The 24,829-nt window shown below is 44.9% G+C and overlaps 1 protein-coding gene across 1 annotated transcript; it reads right to left on the bottom strand.

The window, feature by feature from the left end:
* Positions 1-8,881: 8,881 nt before the first annotated feature.
* LOC106577114 (myocardin) lies at positions 8,882-24,829 on the bottom strand. Its single transcript, XM_045699844.2, has 15 exons — positions 24,489-24,829; positions 22,128-22,303; positions 17,522-17,569; positions 17,333-17,388; positions 17,117-17,183; positions 14,915-15,040; positions 14,601-14,797; positions 13,884-14,024; positions 12,922-13,066; positions 12,588-12,765; positions 12,280-12,424; positions 11,430-12,086; positions 10,186-10,323; positions 9,854-9,908; positions 8,882-9,733 (listed from the first exon to the last, which is right to left on the bottom strand). Exons 2-15 carry the CDS (start codon positions 22,180-22,182, stop codon positions 9,306-9,308), a joined length of 2,436 nt encoding a protein of 811 aa, XP_045555800.2. The 5' UTR covers positions 22,183-22,303; positions 24,489-24,829; the 3' UTR covers positions 8,882-9,305.

Here is a 24,829-nt window from a genome sequence, read left to right as displayed (position 1 = left end):
TTCATCTGGGATTATAAAACACACAGGATAGGTAAAAAACACCTCTGTAAATCCAAGATAGAAGGAGGATTGTCTCTCCCAAATTTTATATTTTACTATTGGGCCGCTAACCTCCGCGCTGTTACGTTTTTGCTGGATGACGCGCTTCCGTCATCCAGCTGGCTTAGTATGGAGCGTGAGGAGTGTCACCCTTTCTCTATTGGAGCTGTGATTTTGTCGCCTGTCAATCTGGAGATATCACTTTATCGTAACAATCCTATTATACATAGCACAGTCCGAATCAGACATTGTCTCATACAATTCAAGGTATTACACAGATTACACTATTCCAAAACCAAACTGTGTAGGATATTTCCTGATACATCCCCTATGTGTGATAAATGTCAGGCTGAGCAGGGTACACTACTCCACTGCTTTGCCCTATGCTCTAACCTGTATGGTTATTGGTGTGGAATTTCTAGGATCCTCTCTGAAGTTCTGGAGACTTCAATAGACCCAGACCCACTTCTGATAATCCTGGGAGTGTCTGATTCCCTAAACGGATTAACCAACCCCCCAAAACACCTCATCTCTTACAGTCTCAATTCGGCAAAATAATTAATCTTGTTTTGGAAAAGGAGGGAACCTCCCTCTACCAAATTATGGTTCAGCGAATTGACAAACACTGTACACTTAGAAAGAATTAGATATATTCTGAAAAATAAATTATCAACATTTATTTATGTATTTATTTTATTTCACCTTTATTTAACCAGGTATGCAAGTTACGAACAAGTTCTCATTTACAATTGCGACCTGGCCAAGATAAAGCAAAGCAGTTCGACACATACAACAACACAGAGTTACACATGGAATAAACAAACATACAGTCAATAATATAGTAGAAAAATAAGTCCATATATAATGTGAGCAAATGAGGTGAGATAAGGGAGGTAAAGGCAAAAAAGGCCATGGTGGCAAAGTAAATACAATATAGCAAGTAAAACACTGGAATGGTAGATTTGTAGTGGAAGAAAGTGCAACGTTGAAATATAAATAATGGGGTGCAAAGTATCAAAATAAATAAATAAATAAATACAGTAGGGGAAGAGGTAGTTGTTTAGGCTAAATTATAGATGAGCTATGTACAGGAGCAGTGATTAGTGAGCTGCTCTGACAACTGGTGCTTAAAGCTAGTGAGGGAGATAAGTGTTTCCAGTTTCAGAGATTTTTGTAGTTCGTTCCAGTCATTGGCAGCAGAGAACTGGAAGGAGAGATGGCCAAAGGAGGAATTGGCTTTGGGGGTGACCAGAGAGATATACCTGCTGGAGCGCGTGCTACAGGTGGGCTGAGATATGGGGGGACTTTACCTAGCAGGGTCTTGTAGATGACCTGGAGCCAGTGGGTTTGGCGACGAGTATGAAGCGAGGGCCAGCCAACGAGAGCATACAGGTCACAGTGGTGGGTAGTATATGGGGCTTTGGTGACAAAACGGATGGCACTGTGATAGACAACATCCAGTTTATTGAGTAGGGTATTGGAGGCTATTTTGTAAATTACATCGCCGATTTGATCAAATCTGGCAGCCTTTCCTCTCTTACTTGGACCAGTTGGCGCTGTGAATTTGTACATTTCAACACACTCTCAATTGTAATATTCGTCCTCAGATAGGGCTACCCAGACTCCCCTTTTACGGTGCTGCTACTCTCTGTTTATAATCTATGCATAGTCACTTTAACTCTACCTACATGTACATATTACCTCAATTACCTCGACTAACCGGTGCCCCCGTACATTGACGCTGTACCGGTACCCCCTGTAAATAGCCTCGCTTGTTATTTTACTGCTGCTGTTTAATTATTTGTTACTTTTATTTTCTATTTTCTATTTTTTACTTAACACTTATTCTTAAAACTTCTTAAAGCATTGTTGGTTAAGGGCTTGTAAGTAAGCATTTCATTGTAAGGTCTACACCTGTTGTATTTGGCACATGTGACAAATAAAATGTGATTTGATTTGATCTGATACAGGATGCTGTATACTAGACCTGTGTCATTCTGTTTATATTGGACTTTCCATACAAACTGATATATTACTTTCCATACAAACTGATATATTTCGAAACTTCCGGAAAATACTGGAATGTATTTTTAAACTCTGTCAAAAGCGTATTTTGTTACAAGTCAGTCAGTATACTCACAGGTGAACACAGCCGGTCTTACAAGGAGCATGATGCTGGGTACATGTGTGGTAGTAGCTGGTTCAGTTGTAGTAGTAACAGGTAGGATGTTACAGATGGTCACCTGGACAAATGCACTTGATATTTATGTGGTATCTTTACTTCCTTAAGAAACCCCCTCATTACCTTATTTAACTAACCTTTATTGATACTAGTCAAGAACAGATCCTTGTTGGCAAAGCATCAACCAGGAACACAAACTTCTTCAGCAGATTAGCAGTCATCTTGTCAACACTGAACAAAAATGTCACAACAGCTCAAACCACAAGTGTTTGATGATGTGTCGTCCGGCCGTGGGAAGATGTTTTGGGTTAAGGGATGCTGTCATAATAACGGCCTAGTTCACTAATATTAGTTTTTTAAAGAGAATTAATAAAGTATCACTTTTATTATTATAATACTACTGCCCACGGCTATGGTGCCGTCCTCCCTTTAAGCAATCATCATGAGATATTCTCTGGGTGTCGATTTACCCCTGATTATGTAACTTTTCATACTCACCGTTTCAGTATAAAATTCAGTTTATTCTCTGCTAGTGAGACAACATAATTTAAATAAGTTTTAATTTGCCTGTTGTTTTCGCTTGGTTTTTCATTTCAATACAATTATTGAATATCTACTAAACTATATAGAAATGTTTTAAGAAGTTCATACTAAGGCTCATTTAGCTATTTGATGTAGAATTTTTAGACCCCTTGACGTATCAAAAATATATATAGAAAAATGATTTGATCAAAGTGTGTATTTGGCCTTACTGGTATTAGCCCATATAAACACATTGAATAACATATTCACTACATGGAACAACAGATAGTCCCCCCCAAAAATCTAAAGGAAGTTTGTTCTGAAGCATCTGTCCTATATCTGAGAGATATAAGAAAGATCAGGAAACATTTGTTGTTTATTTTACATGTATTTAACCCCTTATTTTTGGCACTAAACAGTGTCCATATACTTCCATAAATGTTTTCAGCTGGTACTGGGGGACCTTCAGATGAGTCTTGTGAGGCCCGTGGACGTCCTAGAGCAAAACAACCGACATGTACGTGTTCGTGGGAGTCATAGTGGGGTCATGGAGGGTGATGATAGGCTACTTTCAGTAATTCACGTCTTAGACATTAATTGCAGTAGGCTGCAAGCTGCAAGCTGCCTTGTTGAGTTCATTACCTTACACATACAGTTGAAGTTTACATACACCTTAGCCAAAAACATTTAAACTCAGTTTTTCAATATTCCTGAAATTTAATCCTAGTAAGAATTCCCTGTCTTAGGTCAGTTAGGATCACCACTTTATTTTAAGAATGTGAAATGTCAGAATAATGGTAGAGAGAATGATTTATTTCAGCTTTTATTTCTTTCATCACATTCACAGTGGGTCAGAAGTTTACATACAATCAATTGGTAGCATTGCCTTTAAATTATTTAACTTGGGTCAAACGCTTCGGGTAGCCTTCCACAAGCTTCCAACAATAAGTTGGGTGAATTTTGGCCCATTCCTCCTGACAGAGCTGGTGTAATTGAGTCAGGTTTGTAGGCCTCCTTGCTCACACACGCTTTTTCAGTTCTGCCCACACATTTGCTATAGGATTGAGGTCAGGGCTTTGTGATGGCCACTCCAACACCTTGACTTTGTTGTCCTTAAGCCATCACAACTTTGGAAGTCTGCTTGGGGTCATTGTCCATTTGGAAGACCCATTTGCAACCAAGCTTTAACTTCCTGACTGAGGTCTTGAGATGTTGCTTGAATATATCCACATAATTTTCCATCCTCATGATGCCATCTATTTTGTGAAGTGCACCAGTCCCTCCTGCAGCAAAGCACCCCCACAACATGATGCTGCCACCCCAGTGCTTCACGGTTGGGATGGTGTTCTTCGGCTTGCAAGCCTCCCCCTTTTTCCTCCAGACATAACGATGGTCATTATGGCCAAACAGTTCTATTTTTGTTTCATCAGACCAGAGGACTTTTCTCCAAAAAGTACGATCTTGTCCCCATGTGCAGTTGAAAACTGTATTCTGGATTTTTTATGGCGGTTTTGGAGCAGTGGCTTCTTCCTTGCTGAGCAGCCTTTCAGGTTATGTCGATATAGGACTCGTTTTACTGTGGATATAGATACTTTTGTGCCTGTTTCCTCCAGCATTTTCACAAGGTCCTTTGCTGTTGTTCTGGGATTGATTTGCACTTTTCGCACCAAAGTACGTTCATCTCTAGGAGACAGAACACGTCTCCTTCCTGAGTGGTATGATGGCTGCGTGGTCCCATGGTGTTTATACTTGGGTACAATAGTTTGTACAGATGAACATGGTACCTTCAGGAGTTTGGAAATTTCTCCCAAGGATGAACCAGACTTGTGGAGGTCTACAATGTTTTTTCTGAGGTCTTGGCTGATATCTTTTGATTTTCCCATGATGTCAAGCAAAGAGGCACTGAGTTTGAAGGTAGGCCTTGAAATCCATCCGCAGGTACACCTCCAATTGACTCAAATGATGTCAATTAGCCTATCAGAAGCTTCTAAAGCCATGACATCATTTTCTGGAATTTTCCAAGCTGTTTAAAGGCACAGTCAACTTAGTGTGTGTAAACTTCTGACCCACTGGAATTGTGATACAGTGAATTATAAGTGACATAATCTGTCTGTTAACAATTGTTGGAAAAATGACTTGTGTCATGCACAAAGTAGATGTCCTAACCGACTTGCCAAAACTATAGTTTGTTAACAAGAAATTTGTGGAGTGTTGGAAAAACGAGTTTTAATGACTCCAACCTAAGTGTATGTAAACTTCCGACTTCAACTTTACGTTCACATGACTAACTGATGACTGAACATTCTGGATCTCAATCAAGCTGTGTGGAAGTCATACATTTTTCATGGCTTTTTAAATATAATTTATTAGTAGGCCTAACAAAATAAAAACAAAAATAAATCCTCTGTTTGGCTTCAACCTCATGATCAACTCTAAACTTATATGATCTACTTACCTGGGTGAGTTTTAGTAGGAGTAATGTATGTGTATGTGGAAGCTACATTAAAAGGTCCAGAATTGTTATTAACTTTTTGTATTAGCAGTAACATTGCGACTAATGGAGAATGAGCAAATGATTAAGTTAATATTCCTTTCTTCTGAGCAATGTAGCTTTCATTGGTTGCAATTCATGTTCTCTTTCCCTTATCAATAATTTGCCATCAAAATCACCTCCAGTAAGGACATTTACTGGGACATCCTGATCAGACACAAGACAACGAGACAGTGGATGGGAAATCTATTAAGACTTTTAATTTCGTAATGTTTTTTAACAATACAATTTGAACACGTATTGATAACATTTTGCCTGAATAAGTTACATAATAAATAAATTAAATTAAATACTGATTGTATGTTTGATATTGGGTCATCCCCACACTTTCTGGTACAGTACTAGAATGAGATGAAGAAAGATTAGACAGTGATGTTATCAATCTGAAGATTATCCAGGAAGTATATCGGCATTGGAAGACACATTGAACTCCCAATGAATGGAGCTGACTGAAACAATGGCAACAGTTGGCTCTGGTACTTCCTGATCTCGATTATGACAACGTCTCAGTCTAATCCCTCTTTGTCTCATTCTGGCTACAGAAAGCCTAAAGGGGGAAAGAAATACCTTCACAACACAGACAGACAGACAGACAGACAGACAGACAGACAGACAGACAGACAGACAGACAGACAGACAGACAGACAGACAGACAGACAGACAGACAGACAGACAGACAGACAGACAGACAGACAGACAGACAGACAGACAGACAGACAGACAGACAGAAGGATCAGGCATTTGCAGCATAGCCTCACCTAGTCTCCTGTTGCTTTCCCTGGAATAACCTAGCATAGACAGTTCTCCCCACCAACCTCTCCACTGACTCTGAAAGTGATACACTCCTAACATAAATCAGGTGATATCAGCACAGATTAGGGGAAGAGACTGGTTCAGATGAAAACCAGCATACACAGTGGTTGTCCAGGACCAGACAGAGTACAGTAGGCCTAAAGCATCTCCATCCACAAGAGGTAGCATGTTACTCTCCCGCGTTTCTCTCTCTCGTCATCCTAAGTGCAGCAGACAGAGAACGTCTTTGACCACAGTGATTATCACGGTCGTCAGTCTGTCCCATTGTCACCATTCAACATGGTTTTCTACAGTTCTACGATGAAAGCTGCTCGTGATATGCTTCAACATGAAAGCTTGGCACATTGATTGGTAACTCTGCTTAGAAGCACCTGCTGCTAAGCTGTTGTTCCCTACAAATGCTGTTTTGAATTCAAATACATGTGTACCTACACACTGAAGAAGACTGTGAAGCCGAAACATCTGTGTATGCTATCCCTGATGCAGTGAAAACCGTATAATGAACTAAGCTTTATGCAACATCTTTTTAAGTGAGGACCCATTTTGATTAGAGTAACGACAAGACAGAGATATGGGGGCCTGGTATTTCCCAATGGCTGTGCCCTTCACATACACCATATTGCACTTAGTGCAATGGTTATTATTCAGAGACTGGGTGGGGAACATCAGAGCCATATGGATAGAAATAAATATGTCTCTGGGGAACATTAGTAGGATCACAGTTTGTTGTTCACACAATGGTCTTTAAGAAGGGTGTCGAGTCAGCTAGGAGGTTAGGAAAGCACACTCTGTGTTGTATTCTCCCAATGAACATAACACCGGCCTGGTCCAAAAACAACCCCTAGCCCCTACACCCCTTTGGTTTCCTAATCTACATGAACCAGATAGGCAGAAGAAATATGGCAGAAGTTCCCCTAAGCCTATTGGAAGACTAGGTGGAGCCATTGCCATACTGCTAACAGAGGCTGTGGGTTGATATCAGACCAGGCCATAATCAGTGCTCGCATACTTCACTAATTGACAGGCCATACAACTAATCGGAATCACAACAGCTGAATTAAGTCTGTCATGACCTCAGAACCATTGGATCTGGTAGAACATCATGTGTAAATACTGAACGTTCTGACCCTGCCTTGTCAATCACTGATAGCCCGGAAACACAGACAACTTCATCATGATCCATGTTAGGGAGAAGTACAGTATTCACCTCCTCAGCTCTTTACTGATGGGACACCCCTGGTGGTCATTTAAAATGAATATGGCCAATCCCATACGAACCCCTAGCCTCTAGCCGCTCGCCCCAGGGCACAACTTCTAGTAGGCTGGATAGCTGTGAGCGATATGGGGAAAGTTCCACATAGCCTATCAGGGGAATGGTGGAGCTATTACCATATTGATTATATCTGTCCAGAACTATCCTCCTCAAGTGCCTAGGGGGTAGGGGCTAGGGGTCGATATGCAACTGGCCAAGAGAGAGATTGTGGTCTCAGGGAACACCTGTGTCACTTCCTGCAATCAGAACAGCCTCTCTTTGGGATAGATTTATTTCCTGATTCTACCTGTTTTTACAGTATGGGATAAAGCACCGAAAAAATCTAAGCTAAAATCATGAAATTGTTTCATGAAATTAATTGACATTGTTATCCTGCGCATAACCTTTATTTGACCTTTATATCTCCATAACAACAGGTGTAAACAGTGACTGTGGCCCTTACAGTGTGTAGAGCACCAAGCTGTTTCCTCCAAACACTGTGGGAGGTCCTCATAAACCAGTGACCACATGTTCTCATACACTGATGAGAACATACACTCTGGTAATATGGTCGTGTAGCACACGCTGAAGCCTCTCAGAGTGATTGCTATTTATCTCTTGGCTTAATAGGATGTTTACCAGTTTTTTTCTCTTAGAGAAAAAAAAGACAAACAACGAATTGAACATGGTTCATTAGGTTTTAGTGACCCCCTCACAGTGTTATATATTCCAGAAACAGACTAGTGTTGAGACCACAATTAAAATAGGCACAAAATGTGAAGGAGTCTCTCTTCTCTCTCTCCCTCTCTCTCTCTCTCTCTTACAGATCAACCGTACAAAATCAATACTCAGAGACATTGCACACTTAGTCTACACAAAGAAGGAGCTACAAGTATATTTGCAACAATTCAGATAAATATACAATGTGTGTGTGTGTGTGTGTGTGTGTGTGTGTGTGTGTGTGTGTGTGTGTGTGTGTGTGTGTGTGTGTGTGTGTGTGTGTGTGTGTGTGTGTGTGTGTGTGTGTGTATTAACACACACCTACACAAACAGAAGCAGCCAGGCGTGCACAAACACACACACACACACACACACACACACACACACACACACACACACACACACACACACACACAGAGTGTGGTGTCTGCCAGCTCTCTCTCTCCACATGCCGACTGTGTGTCTGGCACTAGGGGAAAGGTCTGGAGACATGGACAAGCTGTGTGCCCTGTCTGTCTGCCCAGTCCGGCTTTAATGGCCTTTATGAATGACTAGGACTCAGTGACTGTGGCTGGGGGAACAGTAGGGGCCCTGTTCAACTGGGTTTCTTTGCTTCCCACTGTAAACAATGTGTTGGATTGTGTGTGACTCCAAATATGCATTGTTCATTTGTTGTATTTGACAATTTTTTATTTAACAGGACCCAAGGGGTGTGTGTGTGTGTGTGTGTGTGTGTGTGTGTGTGTGTGTGTGTGTGTGTGTGTGTGTGTGTGTGTGTGTGTGTGTGTGTGGTGTGTGTGTGTGTGTGTGTGTGTGTGTGTGTGTGTGTGTGTGTGATTCCCTCTACCAGTTTTTGTTCCACCAATGCAACTCAGTCTTTTTTCATCTCTTCCAATGCAGTAGCATCTGTCTCTCGACATTGCGTGGGGTACAGACCTGCAGTCACCTCTCTCAAACAGACTACTCACTCACAAAGTGGACAGAGGGGATGGATGGATAGACAGATGGATGGATGGATGGACATTCACAAATCTGTTCCCATTGTTGGGAGGTGTATGTTGAAGTCCGACTAACAAACACACACACACACACACACACACACACACACACACACACACACACACACACACACACACACACACACACACACACACACACACACACACACACACACACACACACACACAGACACACACACACCCAGACACTCGGTCCACCTAAGACCTTCACCACTGCTCCACCATGAGATCCAACGCTCGGTTGACGTTCAGATCCGAATTGAGGCCAAAGTCAGTCTCAACGAATGGGGCAGATGGAGGACTGAGAGGGCGGAGTCCAGAGGCTAGCGACTCCAACCAATCAGCAGGGTCAAAGGTTGCCTGAGCCCGCCTCTTCCGTGAGGTCACAGTGGGAGGCAGGGGAGAAGTACAGATGGAGGGAGGGAGAGGGGGTGGGGCGGCTTGGCGGGGAACCATCGTCGAAGGCGACGGCGGGAGCTCCAGCAGGAGGGAGGAGCAAAGAGGAGAGGACAGACAGTTGTCATCCTTTGAATGACAACGGAACGGCTGGGATTGGTCTGTTTGGGGAGGAGGGGAGGGGCCAGGGAGGATAGTGACAGGGGATTGGAGGTCTGAGACAGAGGAGGAGTGGGAGTCTAGAAGAGAGGGGGAAGGCAATACAAACAAACAAAAGCCTGTAATTATCCATGACCAGTCTTGGTGACTACGGAACTATAAAGTGCCATTGTTAAGAGGCCAGAGAGCTATCCACTCACCCACACAGATGGTAGGTTCCTCCAGAATGTCCTCTATTGACTGACTGGGGTCCATCTAAGGAGGGCAGGACAGAGACAGGGAAATCACCCAAGGGTTTACTTGACAGGGTCACCTTTTACAAAATACAATGAATGTCAGCAGTGACTTTGATTTAAACACACACACACATACACACACACACACACACACACACACACACACACACACACACACACACACACACACACACACACACACACACATACACACACACACACACACACACACACACACACACACACACACACACACACACACACACACACACACACACACACACACACACACTGACCAGTACTCTGTTAATGGCCTCCTGCAGCTCCTCCTCCAGACTGCAGACGCTGGGTGGGGCTTGAATGGGACTGGCTGTGATCTGCATAGGCAGCTCAAAGTCCTGGCCAATCACGTCCCACGGCTGGCAGCAGAACACCTGATTGGACAGTGGAAGTTAAATTGTACATACTGTACGAAGCTATACAGTATTTAATTGTGAATATTGTAAATGGTAAGATAAAATCACAGTGATGTGTTGCACTGTCTCAGCTAAATCTTGTGGATGATATAGTTGTGTACCTGTGTGAAGTTTGTTGGGGAGAGATGAGTCAAGTATAGGAGAGACTATGATGTATCTGTCTGTCTGAGTCAGGTATAGGAGAGACTATGATGTATCTGTCTGTCTGAGTCAGGTATAGGAGAGACTATGGTGTATCTGTCTGTCTGAGTCAGGTATAGGAGAGACTATGATGTATCTGTCTGTCTGAGTCAAGTATAGGAGAGACTATGGTGTATCTGTCTGTCTGAGTCAGGTATAGGAGAGACTATGATGTATCTGTCTGTCTGAGTCAGGTATAGGAGAGACTATGGTGTATCTGTCTGTCTGAGTCAGGTATAGGAGAGACTATGGTGTATCTGTCTGTCTGAGTCAGGTATAGGAGAGACTATGGTGTATCTGTCTGTCTGAGTCAGGTATAGGAGAGACTATGGTGTATCTGTCTGTCTGAGTCAGGTATAGGAGCGACTATGGTGTATCTGTCTGTCTGAGTCAGGTATAGGAGAGACTATGGTGTATCTGTCTGTCTGAGTCAGGTATAGGAGAGACTATGGTGTATCTGTCTGTCTGAGTCAGGTATAGGAGAGACTATGGTGTATCTGTCTGTCTGAGTCAGGTATAGGAGAGACTATGGTGTATCTGTCTGTCTGAGTCAGGTATAGGAGAGACTATAGTGTATCTGTCTGTCTGAGTCAGGTATAGGAGAGACTATGATGTATCTGTCTGTCTGAGTCAGGTATAGGAGAGACTGGTCTGTCTGTCTGTCTGAGTCAGGTATAGGAGAGACTATGGTGTATCTGTCTGTCTGAGTCAGGTATAGGAGAGACTATGGTGTATCTGTCTGTCTGAGTCAGGTATAGGAGAGACTATGGTGTATCTGTCTGTCTGAGTCAGGTATAGGAGAGACTGGTCTGTCTGTCTGTCTGTCTGAGTCAGGTATAGGAGAGACTATGGTGTATCTGTCTGAGTCAGGCGTGTTAGTTTACCTGTGTGAACAGGATCTCTGTCTGTCCTTCCCTCTCTGGTGTCCCTCTGGGCCATCCTGGATCCTGTTGCAGGAAGGGATGGAGGGAACCCCCACAGGATAGAGACAGAGGAGGAGATAGCCTCTCCCTGGGCCTGCTCCTCATCCTCTCCCTCATCTCCAGCTCCAGGCTCAGCTCCTGCTGCTCCTCTTCCGACCGCCAGGAGGCGCCAGTCGACAGTGGCGAAGAGGAGCATGGGGGGAGACCGGGGTGGGGCGTCGACGATGGGGTTAACAGAGGGGCCAGGAAGCCACACTGCTCCCCCACCACACTGACCCCTATTCCATTGGGAATTCCATTGGTATGACCATTTGGAATGTCATTAACAATTCCGTTTGGAACCCCGCTCAGAATTCCAGTGGACTGGATGTAGACCTGATGGTTAGGGCTGTTGGTGGGGGAATCAGTTCCAGAGCTTGTGCTGGAGCTGGGGTAGTGGCTGGGGGTGAGCAAGGAGGTGGGGGTAAGGGGTTCCAGGCTGGTACCCAGCTGGCAGAGGGGCACAGGGGTCAAGCACAGTTGGGGCAGCTGGAAAGGGCGGAGCCTCTGGAGGAGGGCGGGCTTGGTGCCGGAGACAGGAAGACCTCGCTTACGCAGCTGCTGTCGCAACTCAGACACCTGGGAGAGAAGGAGGACGGAGTGTGACAGAGGAGAGGGTCAGGGACAGCAAATAGAGAGGGATGAGAGAAAGAGGTCAGAGAATGAAGAGAAGCAAGCAAGGACAAAAGAATGAAGAGGAGGTACAGATAAATAGGAAGTGAGAAGTGCTATAAACATTCAAATGTTCAAGTTATTGTCCTGCCCATATTACCGTGAGGTCGACCAGGTTAGATGAGAGGAGCTCAGACTTGTTGGAGGGACTTGTGTCCACAGAGGTGTGGTTTGTTGCCTTGGATACAGGCTGAGGGTCCTGGTGCATGGCTCCAGAGAACCTCACCATTTGGTTGGTGTCTCCGCTTTGATAAAAACAAAACATTCATGCTAGTTGCCAGCGCACATGTAATGACTAACCAACGTTAAATGGTCTGATGAACCGTATAACATCTGAATGAAACCACAGTTCTTGTGAGAAGGCCCAGGGGGAGGGAGGTTTGGTGTGGTGTATGTAGTGGTACCTACCTGGGTGTGACGGTGAGCTGCTGCTGTTGCTGCTGGTCCTGTTGCTGCTGGTTCTGCTGTTGTTGTTGGTTCTGGAGGATCTGCAGCTGGAGGAACACCTGCTGTTGCTGCAGGAGGCTGGAGTAGGCGGGGTCTAAGAGCTGGGCCGGGGTGGGGTTCCTCTGACTGGCCCCTCCCCCTGAGCACAATGTTAATAATGATCAACTTCCCTGCTATTTAGTGGACTCATTTTGACAACATTTGTCATGTAAAGTACATTGGGCTGCAAGTATTGTATGAAAGGTAAAATATACATAAAAGATAATCCTGTTTTTGAAAGTATAAAGACTATTACCGGCAGTCCCGGCCGTGCATCTCTGGTCGGGGGGAATGTACTGGTGGTATTTCAGTTTCCTCATCTTGGGCTGTGAATCCCGGGGTTTCCGCGGGCGGGGGGGGCGAGAGGAAGTCAGGGAGGGAGGTGTGAGAGGCTGGGCTGTCTGAGAAAGGAAGAGGGAGAGGAGGGAGGGGATGGGGAGGGGGAGACAGAGAATGAATCAAAGTAATATTTCTCATGTCCCATATTTTTATTAGAAATATATTATTCAAGCATTGTCAAAATCCATAAACAGTGTAACCTGAGAGAGGTCAGATCAGTTCTGAAAGTACTACCACGTTATGAGTTCTTAAGGCAGAGTTAACAGCAGGATGTATACAATATGTCATGTGACATATGTGATCCTTTCAGGTTGTAATGGTTGAACAGTCAGTATCCTAGCTGAATCCTGGCATTAAACGCATGTGTGAAACCGTGACAACTGACAGTGTGTCCAGTCAGCTGTGACATCTAGCAGGTGTGTGTTTGTGTGTGTGTGCATGGGAAGGGTGTCTTAATCCATAGGGCATAGTTCTGTTGGGAGTGACTGTCGACACTAATGAATGCGTAACACCAGAGTGTGTGTACATTATGCTATGTGGTTGAATACCTATCAGTAGACACCGGGAGAAGAAGAGTGCCTACTGATATACTGTATCTGACCCTCACAGTCAAAACATGTCTGTCTCTCTATGCAGACAATGCATTAACATCTGTAATACTGTAATACTGTAATACCGTAATACTGTAATACTGTAATACTGTATATGCATGGGATTATTTTTGATTGACTTCACCACCAATCAATCAATAAATCAATCAATCCATTGTTAATGCTTCAATCAATTCATTCTTAATTTCTTTCATGATTTTTACAGATGCATTTACACATTGTTCTGGATGTGTGTTTGGTCTATTTCTGAGTAGCCCTGTTCCAGTACCTTTGGCAGCAGGGGCGTGGCATGGGAGGTCAGATACATCCCCTTTGGTCTCCCGGTCGTTGCCATGGAGTTGGAGTCGCCCACGGTCATGCTCATTGGCTGGCTGATGCCCTCGGTTGCTGGGAGCAACGCCAAGATAGACTGCAGGAAAGCAGGACAGAAATATAAACAGGTAATAGCAAATGCTGTAGTCCAAACATTACTTGCAGTTCTAAAGTCAGTTTTGTGTTTCCCGTGTTGATGGTTGAGGTTAGGATTTAGGGAAAGGTAATCTCACCTGATGGTTGAGGTTAGGATTTAGGGAAAGGTAATCTCACTTGATGGTTGAGGTTAGGATTTAGGGGAAGGTAATCTCACCTGATGGTTGAGGTTAGGATTTAGGGGAAGGTAATCTCACCTGATGGTTGAGGTTAGGATTTAGGGGAAGGTAATCTCACCTGATGGTTGAGGTTAGGATTTAGGGGAAGGTAATCTCATTTGATGGTTGAGGTTAGGATTTAGGGGAAGGTAATCTCACCTGATGGTTGAGGTTAGGATTTAGGGGAAGGTAATCTCATTTAATGGTTGAGGTTAGGATTTAGGGGAAGGTAATCTCACCTGATGGTTGAGGTTAGGATTTAGGGGAAGGTAATCTCACCTGATGGTTGAGGTTAGAATTTAGGGGAAGGTAATCTCATTTAATGGTTGAGGTTAGGATTTAGGGGAAGGTAATCTCACCTGAACATGGGCGGGACTGTGGGTAAGGGGCAAGACCCCAGGCGACAGGTCACTCAGTGATTGGTCGTCTGAGAACCCCGGCGACGAGGAGAGGGCTGGTGATTGAAGGACCCCGAGTTGCTCGGGGGACAAGGAGGAAGAGCAGGAAGAGATGTCATCTTGGAAGACATCTGAGGAGGGAGGGAAGGAGACAGGGCCTAAGGGAAGAGGGGGAGGAAGAATAGGTTAATTAGTAATGACATCTGGACTGTTTGAAAATGTCTATATTTCTTTCGTGCATGTGTGCGTGTGCGTGTGCGTGTGCGTTAACTCACGGTTCTCCGGAGGCAGTATGTGTTTGTGCAGGAGGTCCAGAGGTCCGGGCCGATGCTGGACCTTCTCTCCAAGGTTGTTAGCCAGCCGAGCCTTCTTCTGCCTTCCGGCCCCACACACACTCCTGTCTATTAAAGAGAGAAGCAACACACTCCTGTCTATTAGAGAGAGAAGCAACACACTCCTGTCTATTAGAGAGAGAAGCAACACACTCCTGTCTGTTAGAGAGAGAAGCAACACACTCCTGTCTATTAGAGAGAGAAGCAACACACTCCTGTCTATTAGAGAGAGAAGCAACACACTCCTGTCTGTTAGAGAGAGAAGCAACACACTCCTGTCTATTAGAGAGAGAAGCAACACACTCCTGTCTATTAGAGAGAGAAGCAACACACTCCTGCCTGTTAGAGAGAGAAGCAACACACTCCTGTCTGTTAGAGAGAGAAGTAACACACTCCTGTCTATTAGAGAGAGAAGCAACACACTCCTGTCTATTAGAGAGAGAAGCAACACACTCCTGCCTGTTAGAGAGAGAAGCAACACACTCCTGTCTGTTAGAGAGAGAAGTAACACACTCCTGTCTATTAGAGAGAGAAGCAACACACTCCTGTCTATTAGAGAGAGAAGCAACACACTCCTGTCTATTAGAGAGAGAAGCAACACACTCCTGCCTGTTAGAGAGAGAAGCAACACACTCCTGTCTGTTAGAGAGAGAAGTAACACACTCCTGTCTATTAGAGAGAGAAGCAACACACTCCTGTCTGTTAGAGAGAGAAGCAACACACTCCTGTCTGTTAGAGAGAGAAGTAACACACTCCTGTCTATTAGAGAGAGAAGCAACACACTCCTGTCTGTTAGAGAGAGAAGTAACAGGAGTTGAGAGCAGATTTGTGTTTGTGTATGCATAACTGTGTTGCTGTGGGCACTCAATCCCAGTTCAACACAGCAAGGGTACACAAAACGTCTGCCTTAAAGGAACCACATACCCCTGGAGACACATAAATAACAACAACAACACAACCAGAAATGCAACAATAATAGTGGTATTTTAATCACAATGGACAATGAGATAAATACAAGAGGAAAGGTTACAGAGAAGAAGAGGGAGAGAGGATAGAGAGTAGAAGAGAGAAGAGGACAGGATATAGAGGAGAAGGGAGAAGCTGACAGGAGAAAAGAGAGGGAGAGTGTACAGAGGAAAAGTGAGGTGAGGATAAGATAGAGAGTAGAAGAGAGAGGAGGAGAGGATAGAGAGTAGAAGAGAGAGGAGGACAGGATAGAGAGTAGAGGAGAGAGGAGGACAGGATAGAATAAGAGAGAGGAGGAGAGGATAGAGAGGAGAAGAAGGTAGAGAGGAGAAGAGAGAGGAGGACAGGATAGAGAGTAGAGGAGAGAGGAGGACAGGATAGAATAAGAGAGAGGATAGAGAGGAGAAGAGAGAGGAGGAGAAGATAGAGATAAGAAAAGAGAGGAGAAGAGGAGAAGAGAAGAGGAGAGAAGAGAAGAGAAGAGAATAGAAGAGAAGAGAAGAGAAGAGGGGATGAGAGGATAGAAAAGAGAAGAGAGAGGAGGAGAGGATAAAGATGAGAAGAGAGGAGGAGAGGATAGAGAGTAGAAGAGAGAGGAGGACAGGATAGAGAGAAGAAGAGAGAGGAGGACAAGAAAAGAGAGAGGAGGATAGTAGAAGAGAGATGAGAGGGTACAGAGGAGGAGAGGAGGGTGAGAGAGATGTGAGTGGTTGAGAAAACGACAGTTCTCCACCCCTGGATGGGTGGGGTTTTGTGTTCTGTCCATCATTGCTTGGCTGACAGGTTTAATCCAATGAAACCTGCCTGTAATGGAGAGCAACATGGTTCACATCTAGGTGTGATTGACAGCTAATGGAATACCAATTCCATCATAGGGCTCTGAACCTTCATTTCCTCATCACTTTACAGGTAAAGAGGAGTGGAGGAATTAGAGTAGATAAGAGAAAATGGATTGAGACAGAGAGAGAGAAACACTGAGAGAGAGAGGTAGTGAGAGAGAGAGAGAGAGAGAGAGAGAGAGAGAGAGAGAGAGAGAGAGGTAGTTAGAGGGGAAGAGAAAGACAGATGACAGAAACAGAGGTAGGTGATGAGGAGTGTTATGCTTCGTTGGGAGCATACTAAATGAGTCAGACAACAGACAGCAGGAATACAGTGGACAGACAGACGGGGCATCATCACCTTGTGCAGTTTTAATGTTCAGACCACAAAGGGGCGACTTCTGAGTGGCGCCATCGTCAGTTAGACGCTGCATTGGGAGATAGCAGGTCAAACCAGCAAACCCGTTTTGGGGTCAGTTCCATTTCGATTCAATTCATTTAAATGACAACCAGTCTCTTCTTTACAGTGAGACATCAAGTCTCTTCTTTAGGTTGAGAGAAACAGTGAGCTACTCACCAGAGCTTTACTCTGGTCTTTCTCTCCTTTGCGAGAGGAACAGGTAGTTTTCAACCCTAGAGAGAGAGAGAGAGAGAGAGAGAGAGAGAGAGAGAGAGAGAGAGAGAGAGAGAGAAGTCATTAGAAGGTAGTATAAAGTAGAGAGAACACCCAACCCTGTCAGTAAACATTAACAGTGACTCCACTCACCAGAGTCGATTTCATTTTGCCTTCGGTTCTGAATCCTCAACTGCAAGACTGAAAGACAAGCAGTAGAGAGGTGGTGAATTAGATGTATGAGAATACCTGGAATAACCTGCAAGGTAACTATGGGTAAAAGGTACTGTCCTATGTTCTGTAGTACAATATCCCTCTGTAATAGTATAGTAACATGTGACTGAGCAATCTCTGCACACAGACACCCACTCCATCCACACACACACATACACTGAACACACATCTTCACACTAAGAGGTTCATTGGGGGAGGGGCTGATAGGTTTGGGGATGTTTCCCACAATGCATTCCAGTGCTGAGTTTTGAGATCTGAGAGAAATGGAGGGAGGGATGGAGGGAGGGGACAGCAGGATGAGAAGGGTTTGGGGGGGCTGTAACTATTTATCCGTCAGTATGTCTATTTCTGTCACCCCATCCCCCCTTCAGCTGTCCCTCTCTCTCCAGAACTCTCTGCCTCCCTCCCTTCATCACTGTCATGCACGCTAAGTAAATTCTTCCTCCCCTATTTTCTGTCACCCGACCGCCACTCGAAAAGAGACCCCATTACATTACTTCAGTAAAAACACCACTTAGCCTGGTTCTACAGCAATACCTACCTCTTAGCCTGGAAACACCTACCTCGTAGCCTGGTAACTGCTACCTCTTAGCCTGGTAACTGCTACCTCTTAGCCTGGTACTACCTACCTCGTAGCCTGGTACTACCTACCTCGTAGCCTGGTAACTTCTACCTCGTAGCCTGGTAACTTCTACCTCTTAGCCTGGTACTAACTAACTCGTAGCCTGGTAAATTCTACCTCGTAGCCTGGTAACTGATACCTCTTAGCCTGGTACTACCTACCTCGTAGCCTGGTAACTTCTACCTCTTAGCCTGATACTACCTACCTCGTAGCCTGGTAACTTCTACCTCGTAGCCTGGTAACTGCTACCTCTTAGCCTGGTACCACCTACCTCTTAGCCTGGTATTGCTACCTCTTAGCCTGGTACTACCTACCTCGTAGCCGGGTAACTTCTACCTCGTAGCCTGGTAACTGCTACCTCTTAGCCTGGTACTACCTACCTCGTAGCCTGGTAACTGCTACCTCTTAGCCTGGTACTACCTACCTCGTAGCCTGGTAACCCCTACCTCGTAGCCTGGTAACTGCTACCTCTTAGCCTGGTACTATCTACCTCGTAGCCTGGTAACTGCTACCTCTTAGCCTGGTAACACCTACCTCTTAGCCTGGTAACACCTACCTCGTAGCCTGGTAACTGCTACCTCTTAGCCTGGTAACTGCTACCTCTTAGCCTGGTAACACCTACCTCGTAGCCTGGTAACTGCTACCTCTTAGCCTGGTAACACCTACCTCTTAGCCTGGTAACAGCTACCTCTTGGTACCGTATTGGACTGGGTACTCTGATTGACTCACATAGGCCTCCATGCTGACTCGGTCATGGTACTGTATTGGACTGGGTACTCTGATTGACTCACATAGGCCTCCATGCTGACTCGGTCATGGTACTGTATTGGACTGGGTACTCTGATTGACTCACATAGGCCTCCTTGCTGACTCGGTCATGGTACTGTATTGGACTGGGTACTCTGATTGACTCACATAGGCCTCCATGCTGACTCGGTCATGGTACTGTATTGGACTGGGTACTCTGATTGACTCACATAGGCCTCCATGCTGACTCGGTCATGGTACTGTATTGGACTGGGTACTCTGATTGACTCACATAGGCCTCCATGCTGACTCGGTCATGGTACTGTATGTGTAATCGGTTGTGAGGTGGACTAATTGATTGGACTCAGAGGTGAAATTTGACCAGATTTGTATACAGGACCCAACTAAAGTTACAGACATAGACCCTGGCCCGCTCCAGGGAACTAACACATGAAATCATCATTTAAAAGGTACCCAGAAGAGTTGATTGACTACTTATAAACCATTTATAAGCCCTGGACAGATGGTAGGTCAATTTAGTTTACCGTTAACAATTAACAATCTGTAACTGAGTAGAAACAAATGAAGCCAGAATCTTGATGACAGATAAGAGCAGGAAGGTGACAGTGTAAATGACTGAAGTTGTGCATGGATTTAGCTCAGTGAGATTATCTTCCTGCTTTGGGCAAGCGTTCATGGACAGAGAGAGATAACAGAGATTGGATTGAGGTTATAATTGTCTCCTCAACCGTCTATAATGTGAAGTAATCTCAGAGTGAACCTTTTGGTTATCAATGATCATTGATCATTTAGCAGCTACCAAATGCAGTATTATCATTACCATGATTTCACCGCTGATGTAAGTACAGATGTAAGATCTTAATTTGATCGACCTGTTGTTGCAGGAAATGTTCTGCACAACAGGAAATGCACATTTGTAGTTTATTAAAGGTTTAAAAAGGCTTCTAAAGTTTGTAATTTGCCTTTAAAATGTATCAACCCCTACAAAAATGTCACATTTTTACCATCCACACAATAACATACATTTCCTGTTACTGCAGGATTATTTTCCTGCCATGAGAAACTGATCAAATAAAATTGTTGGATATCACCACCACTGTCCACAGGCACAGCACACCCTACCGCTTTTCTGTTTTGACCACAGTCATGGTAACATACTCAAGGTATAGTAGTATATCTTCCTCAACACAAGTTACACAACCCATATTGCCATTCTTCCATCCATAGGCAATTCATTCAACATCAACCAATCAGACAACATTTACATATTGACAAAAGTATTGATTGGTAGCCAACAACCATTTTCTCCATAGCTGAAGAGATAGTGGGTTCAAAGCAGCAGGACAGCTGATACTTAGTTAGCCAGTCTAACTCATTTAAATGTCTCTTCTAATGAATCCAATCTGGAAACCTCAAGACACTTCCTGGTATTTAAATAAATAAATAACCTCATCAAATCTAATCTGAACCTCCAGCTGCCCAAGACAGGCCTGGTAATGAACAGCTGGTGGAAAAAACAACAGCAGGAATGTCTCTATGACCTAATTTCCTGTCCCTACCAAGCCTCTTTATGACAGCAGTAGACTGATAACAACAGCGGCGGCCATTTTTAAGGGGCACATTCCATTTCTAGAACACAACTGCTGCTAGTTAAAGGACAGTAACCTATGGCTGATGGACCTAACACAAAACAAAGAAATCCAACTTGCAAAAGGATTCAGTAGCTGTACACATTTCTTGCTACAGATGTAGGATCTTAATTTGTACCAGTTTGCAACAGCAGGAAAATAATCCTGCAGCAACAGAAAATTGAACTGTTGTTGTGGATTATAATTTGTAGAGGTTGATACATTTTTTGTGAGGCAAATCATGTCAGACATTTTTATGTGGAAATTGCAAACTTTAGAAGACTTTTTAAACCTGCAACTACAGGATAATCAAATTAAGATACGGCATCTGTATAATGTCATCCAAACATTTTCCAATCTTATAACTGTAACTCTAATGCTGTCTTATTTAATTAGTTATGTGTTTGAATTTGCCTAAGAGTTTTTAGTTCACTGTGTACTGAGCCCTCGGTGTAAACAAACAGAACTTCACATCGTTATAGTTTGAAATGGAGACAGGAACAATGTGGCAGTAGCTATATGCCTCTTGTCTCTCATGACAGATTAAAAAATAGCTAGCTGAAAAGATTTGTGGTCAACACTGCTATTCAGGAGAGCTCTGTGGTTTCAATCAATAAATAGATGTACAACGATCAATATGTTTACCTGATTAATCACCCTCATGATTAATATAACCAAGACTAGACTTATCTGCCAATATCCTCCACAATCATACCGGAACAACTTCTATGCTAATGATATAGCAATCAATCATTACTAGTTACCATAGCCATGGGCTTGGCTGACAGCGAGAGAAGAGGCTGAGTGACACTTTATGACATAATACAGACAGCACTATGACCCAAGATCAGCCTAAGGGCAACTTAGTCCCACACCCCAGACCTAATTCCTCCCTGCCAGCCCCACCCCAACCGGCCTGGCCTGATCCAGTCCCACACCAACCGGCCTGATGCAGCCCCACCCCAACCGGCCTGGCCTGATCCAGCCCCACACCAACCGGCCTGGCCTGATCCAGCCCCACCCCAACCGGCCTGGCCTGATCCAGCCCCACCCCAACCGGCCTGGCCTGATCCAGCCCCACCCCAACCGGCCTGGCCTGATCCAGCCCCACACCAACCGGCCTGGCCTGATCCAGCCCCACACCAACCGGCCTGGCCTGATCCAGCCCCACCCCAACCGGCCTGGCCTGATCCAGCCCCACCCCAACCGGCCTGGCCTGATCCAGCCCCACCCCAACCGGCCTGGCCTGATCCAGCCCCACCCCAACCGGCCTGGCCTGATCCAGCCCCACACCAACCGGCCTGGCCTGATCCAGCCCCACCCCAACCGGCCTGGCCTGATCCAGCCCCACACCAACCGGCCTGATCCAGCCCCACCCCAACCGGCCTGGCCTGATCCAGCCCCACCCCAACCGGCCTGATCCAGCCCCACCCCAACCGGCCTGATGCAGCCCCACCCCAACCGGCCTGATGCAGCCCCACCCCAACCGGCCCAGCCAGATCCTCACCTGAGCGGAATTTGTTCCGGATGAGAAGCGACCTCTCAGAGGCCAGCAACGTCATGACGGAGAGGAGGAGGGGAACGAGGGATGAGAGGAGGAACAGAAAGAAAGAGTGGAATCCTGTTTTTATTCCCACTTGGGTGGGAATCAGGAGGAATGGACTCTTCTGATTCTGTCTCTCTCTGTGTGGAAAGCAGAGAACAACAGATAGGGGAGAGATGGAACAGGGGAGGTCAATGCTTTGGTTTATCCCTTGAGAAAAATATACTGACACTGAGTACAAGACACACAGACCAGAGCAGTAGACAGAAGAGAGAGTTATAGAGTGGACAGTAGTAGAGAGACACAAACTATCTGACACACACAGGATAGAGTGGACAGTAGTAGAGACACTATCTGACACCCACAGGATAGAGTGGACAGTAGTAGAGAGACACAAACTATCTGACACACACAGGATAGAGTGGACAGTAGTAGAGACACTATCTGACACCCACAGGATAGAGTGGACAGTAGTAGAGAGACACTGACACACACAGGATAGAGTGGACAGTAGTAGAGAGACACTATCTGACACACACAGGATAGAGTGGACAGTAGTAGAGACACTATCTGACACACACAGGATAGAGTGGACAGTAGTAGAGACACTATCTGACACACAGGATAGAGTGGACAGTAGTAGAGAGACACTATCTGACACACACAGGATAGAGTGGACAGTAGTAGAGAGACACTATCTGACACACACAGGATAGAGTGGACAGTAGTAGAGACACTATCTGACACACAGGATAGAGTGGACAGTAGTAGAGAGACACACTGACACACACAGGATAGAGTGGACAGTAGTAGAGAGACACTGACACACACAGGATAGAGTGGACAGTAGTAGAGAGACACTATCTGACACACACAGGATAGAGTGGACAGTAGTAGAGAGACACACTGACACACACAGGATAGAGTGGACAGTAGTAGAGACACTATCTGACACACAGGATAGAGTGGACAGTAGTAGAGAGACACTATCTGACACACAGGATAGAGTGGACAGTAGTAGAGAGACACTATCTGACACACAGGATAGAGTGGACAGTAGTAGAGAGACACTATCTGACACACAGGATAGAGTGGACAGTAGTAGAGACACTATCTGACACACAGGATAGAGTGGACAGTAGTAGAGACACTATCTGACACACAGGATAGAGTGGACAGTAGTAGAGACACTATCTGACACACACAGAATAGAGTGGACAGTAGTAGAGAGACACTATCTGACACACACAGGATAGAGTGGACAGTAGTAGAGAGACACTATCTGACACACACAGGATAGAGTGGACAGTAGTAGAGACACTATCTGACACCCACAGGATAGAGTGGACAGTAGTAGAGAGACACTATCTGACACACACAGGATAGAGTGGACAGTAGTAGAGAGACACTATCTGACACACACAGGATAGAGTGGACAGTAGTAGAGAGACACTATCTGACACACACAGGATAGAGTGGACAGTAGTAGAGAGACACTATCTGACACCCACAGGATAGAGTGGACAGTAGTAGAGAGACAACATCGACATTGACTAGACCAAGCCTCTCACGGCAGACTGCCACAATCACAGAAAGAGAGGAGGGACACACACACTGTGGATATAACGAGAAAGAAAGAGGAAGAGACAGTAGGAAGCATTTAGAACGACAGAGGAAAAGGGGGAGAGGCGAGGAGAAGAGAGAGACAGGGTGAGTTAGGCCATATGAGTGACAGAGACAGAGGCAGTGACAGATACCCAGATGCTAAACAGTGAGTGCACAGGGGACACTTATTATAATGGACACATAAAAAGCCACAACACCTATCACAGAGGACACAGCTATGCAGAGGACCGTGCTCTGATGGCTGGATGCACAGATTTAAAAGTGAAATAAAGCGAAAACTGCCACAGAGAAATAGATGCTTTTATCTACACACAGAGAACCATGGGAGAGAGACAGAGGTTATTACCACTAATTCACACACCATTTATTGACTATATTGACTATGCCGCTGGCCACCCATAAGACAAATTGGGAAAGCCTGAACAGCATGAAAGTGGACACCCACCGGGTGACTGAGATTATTTACACAAAATCACTGAGCTGGTGTTCATTAACACACAATCATACACACACAGTTATATACAAACTAGATTAGAGCGCTACCCATACAGTAGGATACTGATGAGTCCTCATATCACACAGTAGGGCACTGAGATGCAAAAAGAGAGAGAGAAAGAGAGCGAGGAAGGGAAATAGAGAGGAAGACAGAGAGAGAGAGGGAGGGAGAGTAAATGAGTTAGAATGAAAGACAATACTTACTGAAACAGAGAGAGAAGTCCCTTGGGGGAACTTGGAGTGGGTTTAAGATTAAATTAGAGAGAGGTGCAAGAAGGAAGAGATAACTTCAAGTGCGTTTAATGACGATTTCTTTCATGTTCCTTTTCTTGTCATATTGTTTCTCTCTCTCTCTCCAGACTCGTTAATCCCCTGGAAAAGGGTTCTAAAGGTGAACTTGGGGAGGAAAGAATCTGATGTTCCTTCCTTCCTTATCATAGAACTAACCTTATCCTTCTCTCACTCTTTCTCTCTGGACCTCTCCTGTCCACCCTAAAGCGTCCTGGATCCTTGGTGCCAACTGTGGAGGACTGTCAAAGTTGTCA

This window comes from Salmo salar, chromosome 02, assembly GCF_965601325.2.
Source record: "Salmo salar chromosome 02, fSalSal1, whole genome shotgun sequence".
Lineage (NCBI taxonomy): Eukaryota > Metazoa > Chordata > Actinopteri > Salmoniformes > Salmonidae > Salmo > Salmo salar.
The sequence above is the reverse complement of the archived record's forward strand: the minus strand, read 5'-3'. Positions and strand labels throughout refer to the sequence as shown.

Coding starts and splice junctions, on each gene's coding strand:
- LOC106577114 (XM_045699844.2), bottom strand. CDS start 22,182: ATGACGTTGCTGGCCTCTGAGAGGTCGCTTCTCATCCGGAACAAATTC. Junction 14,798..14,914: donor CATACTGCCTCCGGAGAACC/GTGAGTTAACGC, acceptor CTCTTCCCTTAG/GCCCTGTCTCCTTCCCTCCC. Junction 14,025..14,600: donor ACAGTCCCGCCCATGTTCAG/GTGAGATTACCT, acceptor GCTTTCCTGCAG/TCTATCTTGGCGTTGCTCCC.